At 38.9% G+C, this 17,317-nt stretch overlaps 1 protein-coding gene across 3 annotated transcripts in view; it reads left to right on the top strand.

Moving 5' to 3' along the window:
* Positions 1-17,317, top strand: part of SECISBP2L (SECIS binding protein 2 like) — a 28,233-nt gene continuing 10,916 nt past the window's right edge. Inside the window, exons 1-11 of one of the 3 annotated variants that reach the window (XM_069026349.1) lie at positions 1-156; positions 9,352-9,530; positions 10,129-10,453; positions 10,575-10,710; positions 11,100-11,329; positions 11,418-11,442; positions 12,193-12,308; positions 14,132-14,263; positions 14,803-14,886; positions 15,698-15,865; positions 16,016-16,157. In XM_069026349.1, coding sequence (XP_068882450.1) covers positions 139-156; positions 9,352-9,530; positions 10,129-10,453; positions 10,575-10,710; positions 11,100-11,329; positions 11,418-11,442; positions 12,193-12,308; positions 14,132-14,263; positions 14,803-14,886; positions 15,698-15,865; positions 16,016-16,157 — 1,555 coding nt within the window. In that variant the 5' untranslated portion in view covers positions 1-138. The remainder of the gene's footprint in view (positions 157-9,351; positions 9,531-10,128; positions 10,454-10,574; positions 10,711-11,099; positions 11,330-11,417; positions 11,443-12,192; positions 12,309-14,131; positions 14,264-14,802; positions 14,887-15,697; positions 15,866-16,015; positions 16,158-17,317) is intronic. The other 2 variants (XM_069026350.1, XM_069026351.1) reach the window with 2 other exon arrangements.

The following is a 17,317-nucleotide window of genomic DNA, read 5'->3' as shown; positions in this document are numbered from 1 at the left end:
GGTTCCCGTGATAACCGCGAGCGGGGCCGGCGCCGCTCCGGGCGTGTGCGGAGCGCGGCGGGGGAGCAGCGCCATGGGGGAGGCGGCCCGGGCCTTCCGCCGCCCTCATTAGAGCCGCCGCCCGGCGCAGCTGGAGCCATGGACAAAGCGGACAAGGTGCGACGGGACCGCGAGCAGCCGCGGCGGGAGGGGCGGCGGTGAGGGTGCGGAGCGGAGCGGGCCCGGCCGTGTCAGCTCCGGCAGGGCCGTCGGCAGCGGCCGAGCGGCGGGCAGGGCACGGCAGGGCGGGGCGCGGCTCGCGGCCTGTGGGGCGGGGGGCGCCGGGACCGGCCGTGAGGGGCACCGGGACCGGCCGTGAGGGGCTGCCGCCCCGCCCCGGCGGAGAGCTGCCCTCGGGAGGTGCAGACAGGGCGTTCTCCCGGCTGAAGCGGGAGCTCGGCGTGTGTTCGCCGGCGCCGTTCCCTCCCCGGGCGGGAAGCGTCAGGCCGCGCCCGGCCCGGCTGTCCGGGGGAGCCGGGAACCCGGGAGCGGCTCCCCTGGGAATTCCAAGGGAGTTCAAAACTCGGTTCTGTTCTTCTCCCGCCTATTCCTTTAGGCTTTGTTTCAAGCTTAGAAAAGCATTGCAGTTAGTGACATTTAGTTTAAACCTGCCTGGTCATTAGTAGAGACTGGGTTTCTTGAGAAGAAAGCAGGTTTCTTTGAGAACTTAGTAACACAATTGAGGTGTCACTTTTGTTGAAATCCTGTAAACGTCAGGGTCGGGCTGAAGTTTTCAGTGATAGGACATAGCTGATGGTCTCCTCGTAGCTGCGTGGGTGTAGCTCGCTAATTCTACAGGTCGCTGTATTTTTTTCTTCCATATTAAACTTGGCTGTGCGAGGTAATCAGTTTGCATTTTTCTTAAGACCTTTTAAATTATAGGTATGAAGAAACATCAGCAGGGACTTAAGAATTTGTATGGTTTGTTACGTATGTGCAATAAAATATTTCATCATCGGGACGTCGTTCTAAATGATGTGTCTGAAATGAATGATGTCATCTCTAGCTGCCTGGTATTACTTCTAAGCTTCTGTTTCAGCAGAATTTTGCTGAAAATTGGTGATTTACAGCTCTTTGTTTCCTAGTTTTCAGCTTTGGTGTCTCCAGGGGTTCTAATAGCAGGGTTAAGGACTAAATTAACACAGGTTCCTGTAGCAAAGTAGATAATGACTAATAAAAGCAGTGTCTAAAGAGACACTGCTTTTCATTCTGTACGTATATCTAAGGAAGTTGGTGAACAGTTTGTCTTATTACAGTATGGCTCCCACTGTGGCTTTCTCCCTGGGCTTTCTGGTGTGATAATGATTTTAAATTCTTTTTTTATTCATGCTTTTTATTTGCCTTCACGTAGAAAAACGGATCTGATTCTGTGAAGTTTATGTTAGTCCAATCTGTAGAACTTTTTGCTTTAAAATCTTGGATTTTGGTGTGGGTTGTTTTTTTTTTTTTTTTCCCCTTTGTTTTAACTGTAATTAGTACTGCTGTACACATGTGAAATATTTATTCCTTGTTGCTTGAGCTCTTCAGTACTGGAGGTTCACACACGTGTCCTTATCAAACCATTCTTTTTTCATTTGTCAGAATAGTTCGTGAAAACACAGAGTTGTTGTGTTGTTTACAGTATAAAATATTGACTCTGAGTGATTGTCTTAACTAAGTGCAGTATTTCAGCTTGGAGGTGTAGTTAAGCTCTGAAGCAGGAATCATCTTGTTTATTCTGTTTGTAGCATATCTGGTCCTGTTGGTTCCTTATCCACTAGTAAGTGGATAGGCAGACAAATAATTAATACCTGATGAGTTTCTAAAATGATTCAACAATCTTATTGCTTTTGTCTTTGCATTATGCAGTAGCATCTTGATTAGGAGACTCCTAGATGCTTTGGGTTTGAACCTTTTGTGCTGTAAGAATTGAATGTAATCATTGTTACCAGCGTGTTTGGTAGGGTTGCATCAGTTTGGGGAGCCATTTCATTTTTCCTTTATTTGGGCTCATTTCTGTACCTGTACTGCATGACATCTGATAAATGAATAGTAAAGCTGCAAATGTGTATTAGCAGTATTCATTTTCTCCTTCCTTTCCTTCAGAATGCTCTCTTGGGCACAGTACAGTGACTGTATGTGCTTACAGGAGTAACTACTGTGGAATTAGAGCATGAGCATCTAGGACTACTGCACTGTGTTAGCGTGGTATTTCAAGAGTAAAGGAAGATCACAATTGCTTTTGATGGGTAAACAGTGGTGTTGGCTTAGTGAATCAGTATGAGATTTCCTTTCACAGGATCATTTGGACACCTAACTGATAAGAAGATGTTGCTTTTGGATTGCCTTTAGGATCTCTGTTACCTAAATTCTGGTATGGTTTTACTTGTTTAATATGCTCTGTGATATTTTGGCAGCTGACATAGATGAAAACAGAATGAAGCTGCTTATAAACAATTATTTTACGATAGGAGTAGTTGTGATTTTTGTAGTGGGTAGGTTTACTTCTGTCTACACCAGAACAAAACTGTTCCCATTAAAAAGTGTATGGGTTTCAGCAGTTAAATGTAGGTTATTTTCCTAGAAGAGACAAAACTCAGCAGATGACCTCTGACACTCTTTCTGTCTAAGCAGAATATGATAGAAAACTAAAGAGAAACAACTTCCTCTTTCAAAGGTACTGCTGTGCTTTGATTTTTCTCAGTCTTATACTTTTGTCTTGCCCCGTGATTAAGACATTTGGTTCCTTTAGTACAGTTGAGAAATCAGGTGAAGTTGCAATATCAGTGACCTGTGTTTTCTTTTAGTATTGCTTAAAGACAGCCTGTTCTGCTTGCCTCTGCTATTCTTGACCACTCAACAGGTGGCTTGATAATATGGTTGCCATAGAAGTAGATCTAGATCAATGTTTTGTGCTCTTTATCCTATCCATTTCCTTCGGTGTTTCTTACCTGTGGCAGGTTTTTCAACTGAGGCAAACTGGAAAATGTCTGATTTCCTGTATTGTTTGCACATTGCTTTTTCTTGAACCTTGCAAGTGCAGAACAGTTTGGATTTTGTGAGAGTTTTGTATTGTGTTATTTTAGAATGTCTTCTCTGGTGAATTTAAATGTTGTTGATGTGATTCCACGAACATCTTAACTGTTTGAGCACAAGATTATTTATCCTCGACTAGTTTGTGGAGATCAGGAAACTGATTTGCACAAATTCTTTGGATTAATCCTTTTAGTACACTGTCTACAAAGCATTAAAATATTACTACTTCATGTGGATAGCACGAGTTTAGAAGTTTGTACTGTTAAATGCTGTAAAGTAGGTAAGTGAAGAGGTTCCTTTTGGTAGCTTTTTTTATCTTTGGACAAGCTTTGTGTAAGGGTAAGTATTAAGTTGTATTTTCTTCCCCTTTTTTTCTTAGAATACTCTGGCTTTGAGTTTAAACATGCCAGCTTGTCACATTGTGCCACTTGCTTGTTTTCTATATATAGGTAAAAATGTTAGATATTTAGCTTTGTTATGTTCTGATCATGATACTTAATCCTGTGAAAGGGAAGAGAATTATGCATGATTCCCTTTTTATGAGCTGAGGGAGAAGGGAAAGGCTCACTTCATAGTGTATTTGCTTTAAGTGCTGTGTTGAAATTACTATGTGAAATGTAAATAGGGAGGATTAAATTTTGTGCTTCGTTAAATGGCCTGCTGCTGGTGTTTCCAGTTGGACTGCATATTTACCATTCCCGAGGTATCTGCCACTTAGAAGCAACTAATTATAGAAACAATGACTTCCATATTTGTAAAGTTTATCTTAAAATAGATGAACTGTGACTTGCCTTACTACTAACATGGTGTTTAAATGATGAAATCCAGAATTCAGAAACAGGATTGTTTTTCTTAAAAAAACCCCAAAAGTTTGAGCTATATTTTTATTTTATGTTTGGGATGAGACTTCTTGTTTCCAGACTTTGAAACAGTAAAACAGCTGATTTTATTATAGCCCTCTGAGATGTGACATCTGTGTCTATTTTCTCACCCTTTAAATGGTGAGATTGATATCTAAGCATTCTCCTCTGAGAGCAGGATGACAGAGATCCTATTTAATGGAAAATGCTGAATGACATTAAGCTACAATGAACAAAAAGTTTTCTAAGATTAAATGTACAGTGCTATAACTATAGGACGAAGTTTACCAGTCTGTTCCTGCTTGTGTCATCTTCTGTCTTTGCAGCTGTTGATGACTACAGTAGCTTTTATATAAGAAACAAAGGAGCTCTTCAGTATATATGCTGTCTTGAAAGACTTGTAATTGTTGGACTGAAATATGTAATGAGCTACTGCAAAACATTTTGTAAATTGAAACTAGGGATATCCACAAAAGAGACTTCTGTCTAAATCTTGGTTTCTTTTGAAGGGGCATGCTTCTGTTAATAGGCAGCTGATTGAAAATCTGATGTTTCGGCAGGACTTAAATTTATATTTAGAATTGAGTTTTGTTATCAAAGGTTGATTTCAATAAAGTTTTGTTTGGCTTTGTGATATGAAAGGTTGAACAAACATGAAAAAGTTGCACTCAAAAATAAGTTCAGTCTTGCAGTATTTTCAGTGTTTACTTTTAGATTGCCTGATCAAACCACATAGTATTTTGTATTAAGGTCTGACCCTGCATTTACTGATGGCAGTGGCAAGGTGCTAATTTACTTTAGAGGATGTGGACTAGAATGAATCTCAATACTGTGAGGGCAGTTATAAAGCATAAGCTTGTATCACAAGTGCTCTGTTGTAAGGATTAGGGAAAGTGTAGCAGCCTTCCCCCAAATCCTTCCGTGTTTGACAAATCTTTCTTGTCTGTGGTTACAAACCAGTGGCATGATCAGTCCTGTTTGTGCTGTTCGTGTGTGCTTGGCACTCTGTTTGTACTGTGTGGGTGAAATCTCTGAGGAATTGTGTTCACACAGATTTGCATGCACTTTGTTTTATGCACTTTCTTGTTTGCTTCTGAAACAAAAAGGAGCTTGTCTTGTGTTCTGGAGTTCACTTCGTTTGTTATTGCTTGCATTTTTCACTGAGTCTTAAACACATCAGTATTTAAAAAACCAAACCCACCGCCAACAAACTGCTTATTTGGCATTATTGTTTTTGTAGCTCACCAGAAGAGCCTTTCCTGTTAGAAGAAATAAGAAGTTTCTGTAGGAGATACCTTCTGCTTGTCCAGTGCAATGAGAAATTAGCAGCACCTTTCCTTGATACTAAATTGATGGATGGTTCTTTTCTTTTTTTTTGGTTTCACTTTCTCTCCTTACACTATGAAGGATCAAGGCCATTTATCAAAAAGAGGAGGTACTTTGCTGTCTGTCTTCACCAACATTTCCTCCTAGCTGAGAAATCTATAGTCCTAAAAAGATCTCCTAAGATAACTTTGGACAAATTACTTAGTGTTGCTCTTTTGTTTCCCTCACTTGTCCAGTGAAACCACTAGCCATCTGTGAAATGTGCTGAGATGTCTGGAGAACCACCCTTGAGAGTTAATTCTGTTTATGTTTTGGTTTAGTAAGCAGTCTGACCTGACTTAGTACATTTGTTTCCCCTTTTTGCTTTAAGTTTGGTTAAGTTTACTGCCCTTATCTGACGACACATCCTATGTAACACAGAACTCTTGAAGTATTTTTGAAAGACTAGTAAAATGCTCTAAGGAAGCAATATGTTGAAGTTAATTTAGTTTAGTTGGTAAGACACTTGAGCTGTCTTTCTGTTTTCTATCCCAAAGTGGAAATGGGGCCTTGTTTTCTAATGAAATGTGTAAGTTGTGCTGAGGACTGGATGTGTTGTGCTTGCAGAATGATTTTGAAACCTATGCTGAGGTTAAGTTCTCAGTTTCTGTTTTGATGAGTTGGCATATATATGTGTGTGTGCATCACAGAACAACATGCAAAATCTGAAAACAGAGATTTACCCTAAAATCTTTGCCGAAACAAGTTTCTTGAAAGGATTAAATAAAACCCAACCGTCATAAACCAACCAAACCTGTAGGTGCAGACTAAACTGCACAAGAAAAATGTTTAGGGTATAATGCATGTAAAAGGTATGTGAAATGCAGTTTTGATTCCTTTAAATAACAGACACTCCCTAAGTTCTGCAAGCAAAAAAAGGAACTAACTTTAAAATACACCCATATGTGTTTATGATTACAGGATATGCTGTACCTTTATTTTACTATTAAAGGTGAGCTGAGCTTGTTATGAGCTGTACAGAAAATGATAATTAAATATATCAGACAATTGCTCTGTCATAGCAATAGTAATCATAACCTGTATAAGAGACTGGGCAACAGGAAAGGAAGAATTAAAGTTGTCTTTCTAGTTTGGGCATCTCTGAATTGTTTGAACCTAACAAAATCAAGCAGAATAATGTGAGTTATTTTCCTAAAATCATAAAATTACGTGATAAGAGTTTTGCATCTTATAGAGGTTTTTAAATAAATTTTAAAAAACCAAACACCCCAATATACCTTTTTTTTGCTGGATGGATTGAAATAAATCAAATTTTATCCAATCCACCTTGGATGTAAAAATAAGGTAGGGATTATCTTTGGGAATTGACAGGAAATATTTTACTGTTCCCACCTTGCAGGTGGGAATCACTCACTTGCTTCCTGCTTTGATCAGTTAGATGTTCTTAATATCTGATGTGAAAGACTATTCACTCATAATTCTAATACTGAGTGATGTAGTACAATATCACAAAAATCACTGTAGTGAGACCATTCTGCAAGAGACTTGTCAATAAAGAATGATTCTTGTATTTTCACATCAATCTCCCAAATGAAGGAAAGAGCAGACAACCAGACAGGAAAGATCTTTAAAACGGGAAATCTGGTCCCAATGTGAATGACAAATAGAATGTTTTGACTCTTTTCTGAGCCACTACTGGAGTTTATTATTAGTATGTTGGCTAAAGTTCACTTGACGTGTTGTGATAGGATAGTGAGCAGCGGGTTAGGAACAGCTGTTGGACAGTTTTCAGTGTTTCCTTAGGAATACCACATTTCTAAAGCACTCATCCTAGTTTTACTCTTGTGTGTTCTGTGGATGAAGCACCTCTGGTGTGCTCCTTTAATGCTTAGGTTGCTCAGTTGGTTGGAGCAGGGTGCTACTGACTGAGGTTGTGGGTTCAATCCCCATATGGGCCGTTCACTAAAGAGTTGGACTTAATAATCCTTGTGTGTTTCTTCCAAGCCAGAGTAATCTCTGATATAGTTTTGTAGGCCAGCCCATAACTGAATCTATTCTTAAGCAAATATTTTTGCCTGACAGTCTTGAAATAGCATGGAAAAAATCCTCTTAGCTTTCAGGGAGGGATTTCAGCGTTGGTATTTCTGTTACTTATTATGTGATCATGGTACATAAACACTTTAAAAAAAAAATTTTAGGAAAAGTCTTTCTCTTGTGTTGAGGAGGGTGCTTTGGAGCTTTGCAGAGGGGTAGACAAGTCACGAGGCATATGAGGGATGTGCCCAAGGCCAGAGAGGAAGCTCTGGGTAGAGCCGGTTGTTTGATTTGTGTTGCACAAGTTCGGTGCTGCAGCTGCTCCACAGCTATTCCTCTGAATGGAACTTCAGGAACTGGAGAAGAGTTACTGTAGAAGAAAGGAATGTTGACCCTCTACTAATGATAAAGAAATGCGTTTAACTGATGTTAAGGTGATTGTTCAGCTGTAATGCAGACCTTGTTGTACAGCAGTAGTGATGCTTCTGTGTCTGTGCTTATAGCATCAGACTGCCCTGCATTGGAAGGGACCTTAAAAATCATTTGGTTCCAAACCCTTGCCATGGGCAGGCACACTTTCCATTACACCAGGTTGCTCAAAGCCCCATCCAGGTGGGCCTTGAACGCTTCCAGGGATGGGACATCCTTCCATATACTATATTCCATCTGTGTATATATATATCCACATTATAGCCATAAGCATTTTCAGAACAGTCATTAAAAAATATTTTTCCTCACTGGGACAACTGTATTTTCAAAAAGATGTTTGGACTTGCCCTTCCCACCTCTTCCACTCCCATGCTGCTAAACCAGTATGGAATTTTATTTAAGTAGAATTAGTTTTGGGGACTTGGAGATTCAGATATTGGATGGGAAGGCAGTCTCTGGATGGATTGTGGATGTGACACAGAGCAAAGGCATGGACTGAGAAGCGTGCAGTAGGTGTGGGACTACTTGCCATACTTCCAGAGCTCCCATTTAACTGTTTCGGCTCATGTGGATGTTCTGGGGGTAGTAGCAAGGATAGAAGACTGTCCTCAGTAAACCTTTAGGATTTCCTTCTTCCACAGTAAGAGCATGCAGTCACACAGGTTATGTGTTACCTTTGAGATTATTTCTTAGGCATATGGAAGGAAAAAGGTCTGGAGTCGTTGTCTGCTTTAGAAAGAATCTTCTTAGGATTTGGTATTCCATGAGGTAGTAATGTGAGACACGTATAATTAAGCTAAAATCTTCATTTAAAAAAAATATTATTTTCATCTGAATGTACATTATAATGGAATATAGAATTTGAGGGGTCTTTGGATGTACAATTGTCTTATTGAATAGAGCATTTTTCATTATTTATGTGTAAGATGCAGCTATGTTGTACAAAACCAAAAATGTGAGCAAAACCAACCATCTTAAACTAAGGATCCCTTCAGGACTGGGGGAGATACTTTTGTTCCAACGCACAGTTTAAAACTTATTTCTAAGCAGTCTGTAATACCTTCTTCATGACAACATTTAATCATAATCTTAACAATTGAAAGTATGTTAAAATAGTGCAGATAGAATGTGTGGGGAGGGTTCTTCTGTGGTGCGTCATCTCTTAGCAGTAAAACTATGGTTTAGTGCTGAAAAGTCTTTTTTATAATTGCCTAGAAACACGGTCAATTTTGTAGAGCAGGCCAGGCATTACTACATCTTCCATATGCTGGTTTCACTTCTGAAAGCCTACGCAACTGTGCTCCACATACAGTGCTAATTTGGTTTTGTTCTGTGCTCAGACTCATATATCCTCTGTAAGATCTGAACTTCAGTCCCTTTTAAATTAATTAGTGTTTGTATTGCACTTGTAAAGGTTAACACAAATGCTAAATGTTGGTGATCTGTATTACACCCTGCATTGATTGGAAGGATGCAATAAGCACTTGCCAACTGTTTTCCACCTCTCTTGGGTTACTGCAGAAATCCTGTAGCCTTGTCATCCATTTGCCTGCTGTTCGTGGTACTTTGCATACAACTTTATGAATCTAAATTTTCCCAAGCAATTTATGATTGTAATTAATGAAGACATTCTTTCTTTTCTCTTAAGAATGTCAAGCTGTCAGCTGAAGTAGAACCATTTATTCCTCAGAAGAAGGGTCCAGAAACACTAATGATTCCAATGGCGCTTCCTAACGACAGTGGAGGAATTAATGGCATGGAACCAACTCCAATCCCTAGCTACCTGATCACTTGCTATCCATTTGTACAGGAAAATCAATCCAACAGGTAATAAGCAGTTGTGGTCTTCATGGATGAAGATCAGATGATCTGTTTTTAAATTAGTTGGAACTTGTAGTAGGGTTCAGAGGAGTCAGTGATTATGGGCTGTATATTCAGTTTTTTTGTTCGCCATATTTAATCTTCTGACCCGTCATGTGTGAGGATGAAGTTTCTCTGTCCCCAGTCTTTTTCTTTGTTTTCTTCCCTCTGCTTTTCTCCATTCATATTCTTTATTGCCTTTTTCCTGGCTATGGAGGTCTGGTACAAATCCCTCCCAAAGATATCTACTGTGCTCTTGGATCTTCCAGGGCAGTCAGGAAGTTTTTTGTCAGAATCTCTGATGCTTCTCTGAATGAAGCAAGGCTTTGGGTGTCCAGCTTGGGTCCTGCCATGGTGAAACAGTATGCAGTTGATTCAGTACTCAGTGTAGGTATATCCAGTTTTCTTCATGTATATAGTTAAAATACTAGTTTAAAAAGCTAGTTGAGTTTAGGAACTTATTATAATAGAACTGTTGTTTTTGAAAGGGTAATAAAGGTCTGAATTTTATTTGAGAGAGGGAAGACTTACTGAGCAATTTTCTTTCCTTTTTGTTTTTTTATAGACAGTTTCCATTATATAACAATGACATCAGATGGCAGCAACCCAGCCCAAATCCTGCAGGACCATACCTTGCTTATCCTATAATACCTGCACAGCCACCTGTTTCTACAGAATATACTTACTATCAGCTGATGCCAGCACCATGTGCTCAGGTCATGGGTTTCTATCATCCTTTCCCTACCCCCTATCCTGCACCCTTTCAAACAGCAAATGCTGTAAGTACAGTTACTGCAGAATGCACTGAGCGTCCCAGCCCGTCAGGCCAGGTCTTCCCATTGTCCACTCAGCGGAGCAGAAGCAGTAACAGGGGACCAGCTGTTCAAAAAGTAAGTCTGGTTTTGAATAGGATCAGTAGAACTGCATAAAGAAAATGTCTTTGCACAGGAAGCATGTATCTCATTTTTTTTAATCAACTTCTTTTGTGTGTGTGACAATGTTTGAAAACAGCAACAGCAGTTACAGATGCACATAAAAAATAAACGTCCTCCAGTGAAAAATGTCGCCACTCAAAAGGAGACCAGTTCATCAGGTCCTGAGAACAGATCAAAGATTGTTTTGTTGGTTGATGCATCACAGCAAACAGGTAATTTGTTTCTTAAGTTCTGGGTGTATGAAATAACTAGCACTACATGTCAGTTGTCATCTTTTCTAAAAGAGGGTGGACCTGATTTAGATGCAACTTTTAAGAGAAGTCTTTGTGGCTCAAAAGGATAATGAAGAAAAGGTGCTGATGGTTGTAGATACCGACTCAGTATGTCACCTTATAATGTTGCAGTGATTTGGTACTCCTGCAGAGACTTTGCCAACTCTTGAAGGAGTTGGTTATTAATAACAGTTGGACCTAGACATAATTTAAATTCACTGCTGGCTTAATGCAAAGACTGGCTTTTTAAATGTTTTTATGATGCGTAGCTTTTTCATGTCTCTTATCGATTCCTGCACAAGTAATTTTATTTTTATTGTTTCTTTAAGACTTTCCTTCAGATATAGCCAATAAGTCACTTTCTGAGAGCGCCTCCACGATGCTTTGGAAGTCAAAAGGCAGGCGCAGGAGAACTTCTCACCCTGCTGCAGAGTCCTCCAGTGAGCAGGGTGCAAGTGAAGCAGACATTGACAGTGACAGTGGCTATTGTAGTCCCAAGCATGGAAATAACCAGGCTGCAGCTATGGCTTCAAGAAATACAGATTCTTGTGCAATGAATGTATGTAAACATAACTGAGTAACTTAACTATATTTGTAGCCTACAGACTAGTGAAAGTTACTAAAATAATTGGTTTTTTCCTTTTCAGGTTGTGGAACCATCGATAAATACAAGTAAGCATTGTCTTGACTGGTGAGCTGTTTAAAATTTGGCATGGTTGCATTTGTATTTTTGCTTTACATTTTGCTAGGAACCACTTCTTGATCTACTTCAGCTCTAGCTGATCAGATACTTCTGAGCATGTATGTTTACTGTGATTTCCAGCCACCTCCACTAAGACACCTGTTACTTGCTGAATGAACAAGTGTATAGCTATCATTAATGATTTATTAATAGCTGCCTTTCTTTAACAGGTTCAAAAAGCTAGAGACTCCAGTGGAAGCATTCAGACAAAGCTGTGCTTCTGTTTAGTTTGTCCTCAGGCTTCCTTACCCTGTTGGGCTGCAGTTCATACCTGGGTGGTAACAGAGCCAAGGTGTTCTCATTTTCTATTTCAGAAGCACTGATACTTTTTAGAAGCTTTAGATAGACCATGAACAAATAGTTTGATTAGTCTAGTAGTAGTAGGTAATGCCAGGGACTGCTGTTTATGACTGAACTGAAATTGGTATGGATGTGAACCTGAGATTTCCTTTCTTACTGCTTTGTGGTGATCAATTGTTGGCAGCTTGAATGTTCCATAAAGGTGACTCTGCCAACATCTGAAAATAGCTATGGAAGTAAATGTTGTCACAAGAGAATTAGACTTTCTCCAAGAACTTTATTTGTATCAGAATTGTGTTCCTGGCTCTGGTGGCATATGAATCATTGTGATATATTCCGGATACTAATTCAGTTTTTCATAGATGGCACTTCTCTTTCAGCTGGTATAAGTTGGGCTAATGTAAATTCCCAAGCGACTCAAAAAAAGCCTTGGATTGAAAAAACTCAGACCTTTTCTAGAGGTGGAAGACAAGCTGAGCAAAGAAATAATCCACAGGTATGTTGTCAATGATTCTAAACTGAAGTATTTGGGGGTTTTTGTAATATGTGAAAATAAGGAATTGGAAAGGAATTATAGAATAAACATGCAAAAAATATTTAGTGAAAACAGTATAGAAACTCAACCTTAAGGTCTAGTTGCACATTTCTAACTGTTATTTTCTTAGAGCTATGTATCTGTTGTATGTATATATATGTGTGTATATACAGATATAAAATTGAATGTCCTTGACAGTCTTCTGCCTATAGCCTGTTCTTTATATGTATCTACCTAGGAAGAGCATTGCATATATAAAGTAACCTGTGAAATGAAGGCAGCATGGGTGTAGAAAAGTTAGTTCAGTTTTTGACCCATTCACACTTCAGGAGAAAAAAAATCCTCAAACTTTCTAAAGAAAGATTGTGATGTGGCGGTGAACTAGAATCTCGTGTTGTCACTCCTGTTGTCTTCAAAACTTTCTTTTAAAAATCTGCATTAGCATACAATTTTTTTAGCATTTTTATTATTTCTTAATGGGTTTAAAATTCTTTCATGCTAAAGTTTGAATATCTTTCTGCGAAACTTCTTTCAAGTGGGACAGGATTTCTGTAATTAGTATGTGAGGAGGAAGAAGGTGGTCTTCCTAATTTTGAGAGATTTTATTGGGGCAGGTGGTCCAGAGGGGTGCAGAGTAGGCTGAAACATTTGAACATTTGCCTTTGTTTAAACATAGATTTTGCTTGAGCTCTGTTATTGCAGACAAGAAAGCTGAGCTCCAAGTGGGGACTTCATTGTAAGTGTGCCTGTTTGTGCAAACATATGTGAGCCAGCTTGGCCTGTTCAGGTTTTTAGATGGAATTGTTAAATTGTCTTGAATCTTCCTGTTTGGTAACTGTGGGTTTATTATATAAAGAAGTTTGTGGATGCTTGTATCTGGCAGTGTAGCAGTTCTGAGTCTTTTTATAACCTGTTGTCAAATCAGAGGCTTTGGAAGCCACTATTGTTAGTTTATGGCATTGGGAGAGTAGGAAGAACCAGTTTTTTTCATCCAGTCACAGTTTAGACTCTAAATCTGGCAGTTTTTTTAGATGTTTAAAAACAAAGCTGGCACAAAGAGTTTTAAATGAGTTTGCCTCAGCCATATTCACTGTACCACAAGGCAGAATTGTCCTAGAAGCTATTTTCTGTTTAAGCTAAATTGGTATGAAGTCTGTAGGAAATTTTCTTGAGAAATAGGTAGGGATAAATGTGAAATTCAGGTCATGCATTAGTTTTTGCCAACCAGTCTTGCATATGGGTTTCCACCAACCTGTTACATTATAAACAGAAGAATGCTTATTATCACTATGCTGCTGTCTCTGGCCTTTAGAGAACTCTGTGCATGTGCATTGTCATAAAATATGTGTTGAAAGGGCAGTATCTATTGCATGCAGAATAATTATGTAGTGGGAGAAAGTTCTTTGGAGTGATGTGGTTGCAGACAGTTCCTCAGGTCTGTTAGAGTCACCAGCAACTCCTGAGTTTCTTCATGTTTGGCCAAAAGAAACCTTTTTATTTAAGTTACAAATTTAAAGATGAATTGGCTTGAGGGGGAGGAATAATCTGGTGCTGTCTGTAGAATGTTTGTGCAGGCTTTAAAAAAAAAAAGACAGTGAAAAAACCCACCAGAAAGGTCCCTCCCACCCCCTCCCCCCAAAATTTCAAACCACCAAAGCACAATTTATTCTCTAAAAACTGTACCTAGTTGCTAATTAGCAGGCATGAGAAAGCTTTATGTGCATGCACATACACATACTGAAAAATTGAAATTACAAAATACCAATTGCATTTGTTATTTTCAGTCTGGATTCAGATGCAGAGATCACAGCACATCTTCAGAAAGAAGGCAGAGTTTGCAGAAACGACATGAAAAACCTTTAGCTACAAGCCAGGCAAGCAGAGCAGAGCAGAGTCCTGAACCTCTGTATTTTGAGGTACTGTCCTATGAAAACTGTTTCCACATTGTAGCAATGCAAGTTGTGTGTGGAATAAGTGATGTTCTCAATGGGAAGTTACAGAACATCTGGCTCCAAGAGGTGTACAGTTGAGGTCACTAATTTATTAGATCATCCTCTCATTGTGTACAGAAAGAGACCTGTATTTGGGTGTTGTGGAAATTGCAGTAATTTAGAACTATCTGTGATGGGCAGCTTAAATAAGCAGCCTTCAAGTAACTTTTTCTGTTCACTTGTGAATAGAAATTAGTGTGTTCTCTGGTTTAGCCCCTCTAATTGTAATAGGATTTTTTGTGTGTGTGTGTAAAAAAGAAAATTTTTCTTTAAAAAAAAATACTGTCTGGATACAGAAATGCTTTCCTCATTTTTCATTATTTTCTATTAGTGTCACGTAATCCCTTCCAGCTTATGTAGGACTTAAGGATTCAGTTTGTTTTTCTGCCTTGAGCAGTTCCAGTTGATGCTTCTCAGGTGACTTTGGTTCCATTCTTTTTATTCTTAATTTCTGCATTGTTTAGGATGAAGATGAATTTCCAGAGCTAAATAGTGACAATGGTAGTAGCAAAAGTCCTAGCATCCAGCAAAAGATTTCACCCAAAGTAGTAAGTAGTCATTTTGTTTTGCAAAGCATTCTTTTGAGACTATTCAGTTTGTGTAATTTTTTATGAATCTCTGCTACAAGAATTACATTGCAGTAATTGTGATGATCTTGGGGTGTTATTGTTACCAGCCTTGGATGCTAAAGAAATGCCAGTTAAAATAAGTGATGCAGGGAACCCATCTTAAAAAAACCCAAAAACTTCAGGATTTTTCTCGCTAAGAAGATTGTAAGATACATGTTACTCAGTGTCACAGACTGTCCCAAGTTGGAAGGGACTGCTGCATCACAATGCTTTCATGCAGACATCTCTTGAAATTGTTAAATCTGCAAATATGTAGTAATGGTGTCAGTTTTTCAAAATAATTACAGTTTGTGTAGTTTCATTTCAAATAACTGCATCTGCTCTAAGGCTGTGGAAGCAGTTGTTGGAAAGGTACTTTTTTTAGTATGTGATCTACTTAAATATTTTGTTGCAGAGCCGTGCATATAGAATGCTTGATCTATTTGGCTGCTTTCCAGGAAAGTCAAGTCCTAAGTGAAATCTTGGGGAGGGGGAAATTCTTTATTTAGCAATCAGACTGGAAAACCTTCTGAACCCGTAATTGGAGCTAAATAGAATAGCTTTCCCATACAAAAATGAAATCTAAGTAAGTTCCTAGTTTTATCAACTTGCTATGTCATCTAGCTGTAGTTAATTAGGATGTCATACTGGTAATCAGAGCCTTGGGTGATTTGATTTCTGAAATGCCACCTATTCTGGAGAGAAAGGTCTTTTAATTGTGGGGTTTTTTGCATTTTGTTTAAAATTCTAGTTGGATGACTTACCAGAGAATTCTCCAATCAATATAGTCCAAACTCCAATTCCCATTACAACCTCTGTACCAAAGCGTGCTAAAAGTCAGAAGAAGAAGGCCTTGGCTGCAGCACTTGCAACAGCTCAAGAGTATTCAGAGATAAGCATGGAACAGAAAAAACTTCAAGTGTGTAGCACCCTGCCCACCCCAGCACTTGGTCAAGAGCAGTATCAGTTACTGATGCTCCTCTTACTCTCCAATAGCAGTAATCTCTTTGTAAAGAACGTTGTGGGCACCATTCCTTTGTATTTATTGTATGTGATGTTCCTGTTGTAGGAGGCTTTATCAAAAGCAGCTGGAAAGAAGAGCAAGACCCCTGTTCAGTTAGATTTGGGTGACATGTTAGCAGCTCTTGAAAAGCAGCAGCAAGCAATGAAAGCTCGTCAGATCACCAACACCAGGCCTCTCTCATACACAGGTATTTCTAATCTGCCTGGCAATGGCTAAATACCTTTTGTGCCAACATGAATGTGATTGATCTGAGCATCTTAAGTGTTTTTCTTTCTGTCTAGTTTTAGCTTTTGAATATAAACATTATAAAAACCTGGAAAGATTATTTTTAATGCATTTCTGAATAAATTTCCTGTGCTATCATCCTCTGAGCTGCAGTGTGCCGTGGTGAAAATCCATATAGAACTGAGGCCAAATGTCTTTTAAAAGGCCTGGTATTCAAAACTCAGGATTTGTCTCCTGAGAGTAATTCAGTGCTGAAATGAATATGTGAAAAGAGCATCTACTAATGATATTGTAAAATACTCTTTGAAAGAGAGGATACCTATGACTATGATATGGAGGGATATCTCCCTAGGATATTCTTCCCATTTCTGCTGATTATGGTTCAGGGTCTCCTTTCTCAAACCAAAGTTATTTCTTAAACTGTCCATTGTTTCTATCTTATGCTTTTACCATCCATAATGTCCAGTGGCAGTGAATTCTAACCTTATTTCATCCTGTGTGAAGGAACTTTTCTTTCTGCTGTGTTTTTTTGGGGTGGAGGTCAGTATTGGCGTTTTTTGTGCTCCAACTCGTAATTTTGTTAGCTTTCACAGCCTTTGTATTACAAAGACTGGGCAACCATTCCCTTCTTTCCTCCTCTGATTTTTAGGTGTCTGTCAGGACTCTGAAGAGTCCTAGTCTATTTAGTTATTTAATTCTGGAAGTATCTTTTCTGAAAATCCATATTGCTTTTTTCTGAACCTTTGTGTAGTTCTGCTGTATCCTTTTAAAAATAAGATCAGACACACACAGAATATTAGGTTATAGTTCCATCATGATTGTATACAGTGGCTTAATTCTCCTTTTTTTTTTTTTTTGCTGTCTTTATCAACACAGCATTAAATTAGCTTTTTTAATACTTGCTGCCAAATACAGAATTGACATTTTTGTAATTACTTATTATAACCCCAGTCTCATTCCTAAGCACTTGTGTGTAGCCTGGAGTCCATCACTGTGCACATAGTTACCATTTTCCTTCTGGTGTATTGGTTCTTTTACCTGCTTTGAGTTTCAGCAGTGTTCAAACATTAATTCAAGTTGGCAAGGTTATATCAAACAAAGCTCAGCAAAGAACTGTTGGCA

The sequence above is a fragment of the Aphelocoma coerulescens genome, chromosome 10 (assembly GCF_041296385.1).
Source record: "Aphelocoma coerulescens isolate FSJ_1873_10779 chromosome 10, UR_Acoe_1.0, whole genome shotgun sequence".
In the NCBI taxonomy this organism is placed as follows: Eukaryota; Metazoa; Chordata; class Aves; order Passeriformes; family Corvidae; genus Aphelocoma; species Aphelocoma coerulescens.
Note: the sequence above shows the minus strand (reverse complement) of the source record. Positions and strands in the feature narration are given on the sequence as shown.